The following is a 9354-nucleotide window of genomic DNA, read 5'->3' as shown; positions in this document are numbered from 1 at the left end:
AGAAGACTTGAGCTCACCAAAGAGTTATCGGGGAAGAAGGCCGCAAGAATCTTAATGCGGATCCTACGGTAAGAAATTTGACAAATTCCTCTCTTTTTTATCAACAAATCAGTAACGTTGTTCTAAAAATTAATAATTCTATGACAGAGGCTATGAAGTCATGAATCATCATCAAACCATCTCTAACCATATTTCTTTAATTTCGTTTTCTTCCTAATTTTTCTTTCAGTTCTAGTTCCCTTTATTTTCTCTCATCTCTAATTATTTCTATTTGAAGGGATTCGTAAAAGAAAAAAAAAGAAAATTCTATAAAAAATAGTCTTAAGATATTTTTTAATAAAAATTATAAAGAAAAATTGTTAAAGTGCTGAAAAGAAAAATCCATCGTACTGTCCTAGCATTACAAGCTGTAGGCGCAACTCCCACCCTTCCAGAACTCTCCCACTCCAATCCCCTCCACATCCGAGCCCCATTCTCTCATCGCATCGCAGAGAGAGAGAGAGAGAGGCGTGCGCGCCGACCGAGCTCGCGAGGGTCCGGGAAGATGGCGGGGAACGACTGGATTAACAGCTACCTGGAGGCCATCCTCGACGCGGGCGGCGCAGCGGAGGAAATCGTCGCCGCCGCGGCGGGCACCGGCGGGGCCGAGGGGGCGGCAAGGGAGAAGCGGGATAAGTCGTCGCTGATGCTCCGGGAGCGCGGCCGCTTCAGCCCCGCGCGCTACTTCGTCGAGGAGGTCATCTCCGGCTTCGACGAGACCGACCTCTACAAGACCTGGGTCAGAGTAAGCATCGCCGTTGTCCCCACCTACTAATCCATCGCCGCCGATCATATCTGCTCTGAGTTTTTTGGGGCGATTTTTTTTGTGACATTCCCGTGCTATTTTTGATGTGTGTGTGTGTGTTTTTTTTTTTTTGCCTTTTCTGGATTTTGGTTTCAGACGGCGGCGATGAGGAGCCCGCAGGAGCGGAACACGCGGCTGGAGAATATGTCGTGGAGGATCTGGAACCTCGCCAGGAAGAAGAAGCAGGTATTGTCCCGTTTACTAACTGCATGGCTTGCTTTCTCAAATTTTACCAACCACGTTGTGTGCATTTAGTAACCAACCAACCTTTCGGAGGATCGTACTACTGTGTGATTATTGAGGACTTACCACTGTTGGTACTTATGTGGATTCTGGTGGATTGGGTGGTCAGGCCTTTTGTTGCATGCGGGGAATACTTAAGTCCTACTTGTTCTGTGCATGAATTGGCTCCTATGGCAGCTCTATAGATTATTATGCACAAATGTCCACATTTTGGAGCAAGGGTGTGTTATGGATTGTTCCTTGCTGAGATGAAAATTCTGTATCTTTTGTTTTATCGAATGAGGCTCTCATGCTAGAAAGCACATATGCTTGTTTGAAAGTTTGTTTGCAAGGGTGCGGAAGTCTGATTTATATTTAGGCGCTCAGCTCAATGGAAGCATTTTGGATCACATAGAATGATGTTTGTATTTTAGAAAAATAAAACAGTTAAATTGTGAATGGTATATAAACGAGCTGGTTTTTTCACTTGGAGGTGAGTAGAGGTTAAGCAAATCTTTGCTATACCGTATTCAGCCCCTTCACTTTCCTGGTCAGCCAGCTTAATTAATATGTGCAGGATAAAGGGTCTCCTGCCAAGAGATAAAGGATGTCTGTTCCTATGTTACACCCAAATGGAACCATACAGTTATCCACAATCTGCCAAGGAACAGATCAGTAATGTAAAGGCGGTTTACTTGGGCTACATCAGTAGATATGGGATCCTGTCGGGGCAACACAGCTTTTGGAAGCATAATATTTTCCATTAATGTGCCAACATACATGATAAATATCTGATGCAAACATTTAAAAAATAACACATTGTTACTGTATTGTTGCCTATGTTATTATCTTGATAGCAATCCAGCTTGAATTTCAACCAAAGAAGGTAGCTGTAGGTACATAAAATACTTATATAGAGGTATTCTTCATTCCCACAGTATATATATTTATTTCCATCAAAATATGAGTTAATTTCAGCAACGTTGTTTTTATTCTTCCCTATCTTCAATTTTTTGAGTTCAGATTGAAGGAGAGGAAGCCTCTCGTTTATCTAAACGACATCTTGAACGTGAGAAGGCTCATCAATATGCTGCTGCTGATCTGTCTGAAGACCTATCCGAGGGAGAAAAAGGAGAAAACATTAATGAGCCATCTATTCATGATGAGAGCACGAGAGCGCGCATGCCAAGGATCGGTTCAACTGATGCTATTGAGGCATGGACAAGCCAGCACAAAGATAAAAAATTGTACATAGTACTGATAAGGTATGGAGCTAATTTCTGGAGCCAATCTTGATCTCGGCTTACATCTTTTTATTGAAGGGGAATGGTGTTTGGAGTGACCCTATAGTCCAACCACTCTCAGTAGATGCCTAGGGGGCTGTTCTTTTCTATTGTCCATAAATCAAATTAAAATTAACCATAGTTCCAGATTCAGCATCGGGCAACGCAGTGAAGGCAATACTCCTAGAAGTTGGGCCCTCAACAATTCCATTGATTATAATGGTGTCATTGGATGATGGTCCCATTATAGATGCTTCAAATTTGAACACCAACTTTCTTTGGTGCAATACCATAAATTTATACCCATATCCAATGACATTCAAATACTTTATGGTTGTTTTAACCTTTTAGGGAAGCTATTGCCATTTTGTTCATCTATCTGTACTTTTATCAAGCTTTATTTCTTTTCCTTCCATTTCATAGTTAAACATCTTAATGCCAATTCTATTTATCCATCTGGTTCTTATTCACGAACATTTGACACCTTGGTCATCATCTAAGGTACTCAAGGACTTTCCCCTAATTGTTCGTATACATCGTGCCTTGTTGAATTGTAGTTATTCTTCTTCCAAATGCATTTCCACTCCTGCATGTCTTTGTTGCCTCTCTTCTTTTTCTACATGTATGCCTTTACTATTTCAAGTCATTAACATAATGTAATAACTCTTGACCATTTTAACTTGACCCTCATTTTATGTTCATAGCTGCTTGTAGTTTGCTGAAATATGCAATGTTGCATTTATTATAAGGTTAGTAATTTAAGCTAAAAAATGTTAGTGAAATTTCTGGTATTACTTTGAGATTTTACTGTTGGAATCCAGCCATTTTCTCTTCTGTTCTGTGTGTACAATGTTTGCATGGAAGCTTTTTTTTTTCCCTTTCCTCTTAAGTTTCTATGTTTACACAGCATTCATGGTCTTATACGCGGGGAGAATATGGAGCTTGGACGTGATTCAGATACGGGTGGTCAGGTTTTATTCTCCTTTTTCCTTTCTCGATCTTTCATGATGTCTTTTGTTTGTGCTTGTTCCTGGTTGAGTATATGCCTGTCCTTTCTTTGGATTGCCGCCTACAGTTTGGAGTATGTGACAATCATGTTTTGAATTGACTAGTTGTTTCCATGATTTGCAGGTCAAGTATGTTGTAGAGCTTGCTAGGGCTTTAGGTTCAACACCAGGAGTATACAGAGTGGATCTACTGACAAGGCAGATTTCTGCACCTGATGTTGATTGGAGTTATGGGGAACCTACTGAGATGCTGAGTCCAAGAATTTCTGAGAATTTAGGGAATGAGATGGGTGAAAGCAGTGGTGCCTATATTGTCCGGATACCATTTGGACCAAGAGATAAATATATCCCTAAGGAGCATCTCTGGCCCCACATCCAGGAATTTGTTGATGGCGCACTTGTCCATATCATGCAGATGTCCAAGGTTCTTGGTGAACAAGTTGGTAGTGGGCAGCCAGTATGGCCTGTTGTTATACACGGACACTATGCTGATGCGGGTGATTCTGCTGCTTTACTGTCTGGGGCACTCAACGTACCCATGGTATTCACAGGTCATTCTCTAGGCCAAGACAAGTTGGAGCAGCTTTTGAAGCAAGGGCGTCAAACCAGGGATGAAATAAATCGAACTTACAAGATAATGCGTCGAATTGAGGCTGAGGAACTTTGTCTTGATGCATCTGAAATCATAATTACTAGCACCAGGCAAGAAATAGAACAACAATGGGGATTATATGATGGTTTTGATCTAACTATGGCTCGGAAACTTAGAGTAAGAATAAAACGTGGTGTGAGCTGCTATGGTCGTTACATGCCTCGTATGATTGTAAGTGCATCTGCACAACTCATTCTTTCAAAGCACTTCATTCTTTTTATACTAAGTTCAATGATGTTCACTGTTATATGATATTATCAGGCAATCCCTCCTGGCATGGAGTTTAGCCATATAGCGCCTCATGATGTGGACCTGGATGGTGAAGAAGGAAGTGAAGATAGTTCAGGTTTACCAGATCCACCTATTTGGGCTGACGTGCGTTTCTTTCTATTCTTGTCTCCCTTAGGATTGCAAATTGAATTTGCAGATGTGCCACTGAGACCACTTGCTTTATTCACTTATGACTTGTTTTGAAATACTTTCAGATAATGCGCTTCTTCTCAAACCCCCATAAGCCCATGATTCTCGCTCTTGCTCGTCCAGATCCCAAGAAAAATATCACTACACTGGTCAAGGCATTTGGTGAACATCATGAATTGAGAAATTTAGCAAACCTTGTATGTATGCCAATTCTATTTTGTTTGTTTAGTTGCCTTTTAACTCTTGTTTTGCTGTTTAATCTAGTGGTCTAGTTAGTAATAATATTTCTGTGTGCTGACTACTATTGCATGTGTAATGTGTTCAATACTGGTAAATGTTTTTTGCAGACACTGATTATGGGTAATCGTGATGTTATTGATCAAATGTCAAGCACAAATGCAGCTGTTTTGACTTCAGTACTCAAGTTAATTGACAAATATGATCTATATGGCCAAGTGGCATACCCCAAACACCATAAGCAGTCTGAAGTTCCTGATATTTATCGTTTAGCGGCGAGAACAAAGGTGATCAAATCTTCTGTTGATGCATTGGAATTTTTCAATATGATTTCAGCGATCAGATTGCTAGTGGATTATTTGATGTATCTTTAATTCTTTATTGAGGTTATGCTATGTGATCAGAACTATATGTTGCCGGATGGTTAGTGACGATTTACCAAGCTGTGGGTGTGATAATAGGTTATATGGCGAACGGTACCAGTACTGGTAGCTACTTTTCAATCTGTCAGTATTGGTTGTCTGTCTAATGCCTTCTGTTGTTCTGTCTTTGTGATGCCTAATATTAGCTGTTTGACTTGTTGATTTACATTTTTGCTTCATAGTTTCACTTTCAGCTATGTACTGATTATGCTGCTTCTTTGTGTCGTAATTCGTCTTCAAAATTGACTTATGCTTACTTGAGTTTTTATTTTTTTCAGGGGGTGTTTATCAATTGTGCTTTCATTGAACCATTTGGACTCACCTTGATTGAGGTTGCTGCTGCTGCAACATTTCCTTTGGTTTTTTATGCTTTTCTTAACGGTAATTATTTGATCTTTACACCTTGTTGCTTGCCAGGCTGCTGCATATGGTCTACCAATGGTTGCTACCAGAAATGGTGGGCCTGTTGACATACATCGGGTATTGCTGCACAAGCCTTTTTTGTTTGTGGAGAAATTTCTTGCTCTAGTTGTCTATGTCATAGTATTTTTCTTGTTTTGGTTCCTTGGTTCAGGTTCTTGATAATGGCATACTTGTTGATCCCCACAATCAAAATGAAATAGCTGAGGCGCTTTATAAGCTCGTGTCAGATAAGCATTTGTGGGCACAATGCCGCCAGAATGGTCTGAAAAATATTCATCAATTTTCATGGCCTGAACATTGCAAGAACTATTTGTCACGGGTTGGTACTCTCAAGCCTAGACATCCCCGATGGCAAAAGAGTAATGATGCAACTGAATTTTCTGAAGCAGATTCACCTGAAGATTCTCTGAGGGATATTCATGACATATCTCTTAACTTAAAGATTTCTTTGGACAGTGAAAAGTCGGCCAGCAAGGAAGGGAATTCGACTACTGTGAGAAGACATATTGAGGATGCAGTACAAAAATTGTCAAGAGGTGTTAGTGCCAGCAGAAATGTTGGGTCAGGTGAGAATGCTGAAGCTACCACAGGCTCCAATAAATGGCCTTCATTGCGATGGAGGAAACACATCATTGTGATTGCTGTAGACTCTGCACAAAATTCAGACTTTGTTCGGATTATTAAAAATATTTTTGAGGCATCAAGCAATGAGAGATTGACTGGTGCTGTTGGTTTTGTATTGTCAACATCTCGAGCAATATCAGAGATACATGCTTTGCTAATATCTGAGGGCATAGAAACTAGTGATTTTGATGCCTTCATATGCAACAGTGGCAGTGATGTTTGTTATCCATCTTCAAGTTCTGAAGACATGCTTAGCCCTGTGGAGCTCCCATTCATGACCGATCTTGATTATCAATCCCAAATCGAATATCGCTGGGGAGGAGAAGGTTTAAGGAAGACACTAATTCGTTGGGCAACTGAAAAAAACAATGAAAGTGGACAAAAAATAGTTGTTGAAGATGAAGAATGTTCATCGACTTATTGCATTTCATTTAAAGTGAAGAATACTGAGGCTGTATGCTTCTTTCTAGACCTGTTGTGCTCTCTTGTCAATTTCTCCACTGTTTTCTTTTCTCCTATCTTCTCTACAACTGTTGATGTTTTGTTATGCTTCACCTGTTTAGGTACCTCCTGTGAAAGAGCTTAGGAGGACAATGAGAATTCAAGCACTGCGCTGTCATGTTCTGTACAGCCATGATGGTAGCAAGTTGAATGTTATTCCTGTTTTAGCTTCGCGCTCACAGGCTTTAAGGTTTGATTCTTACCTTTAAATAAATGATGTCCTTTCTTTTCCTCCAGCTTGTTCTTAATTTAAGTAAATTGTTATGCTGCCTCCAATAAATATAGGGGTCCTAGATCATTTACGGTCAAACATTAGGCCTGACCAATATGTAAAAAAGAAGGTAGATTCATAACGTAAGTTTGGTATTGGTAGATTCATTATGAAATGTAGTTCCATAGACCATAATACATCAATTTATGGTTTTTAATTAAAAGCATTGTATTATAGTTGAAATTAGTGGTCGAAGTAGTATACGAAAAGTGTGTTGATATCCAAAAATGTCCTATGTTTTGTGATGTCATGTAATTAAATCTCCTATATTGGAATACAGCTTGAATATTGAAATCTCAAATTGATATCATTCGTTCCTTATGACTGTCTTGCAATAGGCACATCTACGTTGTAAATTATATTGTTGTTCTGGGACAAAACTAGTGTGTTTAAAAAAACAAATCTTAAAGGTGGGAGCATGGAAGATATGGAAGAGATTAATGTGCCATATAAAGAAAAATATTTAATCCTTGGAATGGTGCATTGGAGAAGATGAACTAACCTGGGACAGTGTTACCCCATGTAAACAGATGAGATGTAGAAAGTACTAAGATATTGTTTTTCACCCTCTCTTTAGATAATCTTTTTGCAATTTTGAATTTTGATGCTGAACTTCTCCACCAGGAAGGCATAAATGCCTTCTTGTGCAGTAGACGAATTGCAAATAACTTTTTTCTGAGAGTATATTTGTTCATTTATTTTTTACAGGTATTTGTATATAAGATGGGGGGTAGCGCTGTCAAACATGACGGTGATTGTTGGTGAAAGTGGGGACACAGATTATGAAGGACTACTTGGAGGCGTGCACAATATTATTATACTAAAAGGCTCGTTCAATGCTGCTCCAAACCAAGTTCATGCTGCCAGAAGCTATTCGTTACAAGATGTCATATCCTTCGAGAAACCAGGAATTGCTTCAGTCGAGGGATATGGTTCAGATAACCTAAAATCAACTCTACAGAAATTTGGTATATTGAAAGACTAAAATTTTGAGCTTGTCTGTCAGCAGAGGAATCAAATTAGGTATGTTGTGGGCATACTTTTACTAATTTTGAACGATATTTTACTCTGAAGATCTGTATTTTGATGAATAAACTTGAAATAACTTGTATACTTTCAAAACTTAACAGTAAATAAACGAAGTGATGCTTATTTGCATGGTTTTTATCCCATTAGAATACTTCTGCTTTAACTAAAAGGGATAGGTACTTTATTTTCCTTGTGCATTTTCCATCAGATAAATAAACCATAAAACATTCAGCTACATATGTAAATTCCTGGTTTGAAATGTAGGAATTGAACAGGAACTCCACATGAGTTTTTCAGGAAGCTGCACAAATCCTTAAAACTACTTTTGGGAATCCTCTAATCCAAACAAGGCCCTATTTGGTCTCAAATAAAAACTGCGCTGCACACAGTAGTTCGTTAATTCCATTTCTTTGGTGTTTATGGCAGTTATTTGACTGCTTTATTCTTGAATTCTTAGAAAGAATATATTCTTTGTGATATAGGGTGGAGAGAAGAGGAGCGGCAGGGCTCCCCCTCTGCTGTTCTACAGCGTCACACCGCAAATAATGGGGTTGCTTTGTATGGCCCTTATTGTACATCAGAAGAATGGTGACAAACTTGGCCCAATTTCTTCATAGCAGAACTCATGTTGTCATGCTATTTTGTAACTACGTTGTAATAAGGCTGATGTTTACAAACAAGAGCCACGTGCCTAATATCATTTGAAGCTTAAGGAAAATCGTTATTTTGCTGAAGCAAGAATGTTTTGGAATCCTGGGCTGGATGTTTCACGGCTTCAATGCGTCTCTTGGATTCTATTTTTGGCACATGCACAGTGCGGCGATGGCCTGAGCTAGTTCGGTAGTGAGCCATCGTGGTGGCGGTGCACGGTGCTAAGGGAGAGATAGAGAGCGAGGGGGAGCTTAGGGAGACAGGGACTTTGGCCGGGGAGCCTCACTTTGGGATGGGGAAGCTCATTGAAGTGCGGTCGTCGGCTCGTCGAACAGGAGCTCAGGGATGGTTCCTGTTAGGGAAGGAAGATCGACGAAGCTAGAGCGGCTGCTGGTCATGGAGGAGAAGATGGCGCTCGAGCTCGGTTTCCATGGCGACGGAGATGGAGTGGGCGGAGGGATTCTGTTACGTACCATATGTATCTAATACAAATTGGTAACTATAGATAGATGTATCTAATACAAATTGGTAACTATAGATAGGAATTGAGGGTTCAAGAGGAGTAGAGGGTCCAAGAGGAGCAAGAATACAGAGGATTCCAGGAGGAGCAGGGATCAGAGGAGAGCGAGCCGAGGTAGGAGAAGCCATCGTTCCTTTCTCCCCTCTCCCGTGGCTGCTGCTTCTGTATTTGTACCGTATCGCCAGCCTATCTCCCTGAGCCAAGATTCAATTCAACACTCCAGCCCACAAAGCCAACGCCAAGGCCCA

General features: G+C 40.2%; 1 protein-coding gene across 2 annotated transcripts; it reads left to right on the top strand.

The window, feature by feature from the left end:
- Positions 1 to 405: 405 nt before the first annotated feature.
- LOC133894973 (probable sucrose-phosphate synthase 4) lies at positions 406 to 8676 on the top strand. 2 transcript variants are annotated; one of them, XM_062335189.1, is made up of 14 exons: positions 406 to 784; positions 941 to 1030; positions 2090 to 2331; positions 3257 to 3320; positions 3481 to 4179; positions 4270 to 4383; positions 4494 to 4625; positions 4776 to 4952; positions 5366 to 5419; positions 5505 to 5567; positions 5662 to 6588; positions 6698 to 6825; positions 7615 to 7929; positions 8418 to 8676. In XM_062335189.1, the coding sequence occupies exons 1-13, from the start codon at positions 545 to 547 to the stop codon at positions 7889 to 7891; spliced, it is 3207 nt and encodes a 1068-aa protein (XP_062191173.1). In that variant the 5' UTR covers positions 406 to 544; the 3' UTR covers positions 7892 to 7929; positions 8418 to 8676. The 2 variants fall into 2 exon arrangements, with proteins under 2 accessions (XP_062191173.1, XP_062191175.1); XM_062335191.1 differs by lacking the exon at positions 8418 to 8676 and adding an exon at positions 8200 to 8365.
- Positions 8677 to 9354: the final 678 nt, after the last annotated feature.

The sequence above is a fragment of the Phragmites australis genome, chromosome 16 (assembly GCF_958298935.1).
Source record: "Phragmites australis chromosome 16, lpPhrAust1.1, whole genome shotgun sequence".
Lineage (NCBI taxonomy): Eukaryota > Viridiplantae > Streptophyta > Magnoliopsida > Poales > Poaceae > Phragmites > Phragmites australis.
Note: the sequence above shows the minus strand (reverse complement) of the source record. Positions and strands in the feature narration are given on the sequence as shown.

Coding starts and splice junctions, on each gene's coding strand:
- LOC133894973 (XM_062335189.1), top strand. CDS start 545: ATGGCGGGGAACGACTGGATTAACAGCTACCTGGAGGCCATCCTCGAC. Junction 4,626..4,775: donor TGAGAAATTTAGCAAACCTT/GTATGTATGCCA, acceptor TGTTTTTTGCAG/ACACTGATTATGGGTAATCG. Junction 5,420..5,504: donor TTGGACTCACCTTGATTGAG/GTTGCTGCTGCT, acceptor GTTGCTTGCCAG/GCTGCTGCATATGGTCTACC.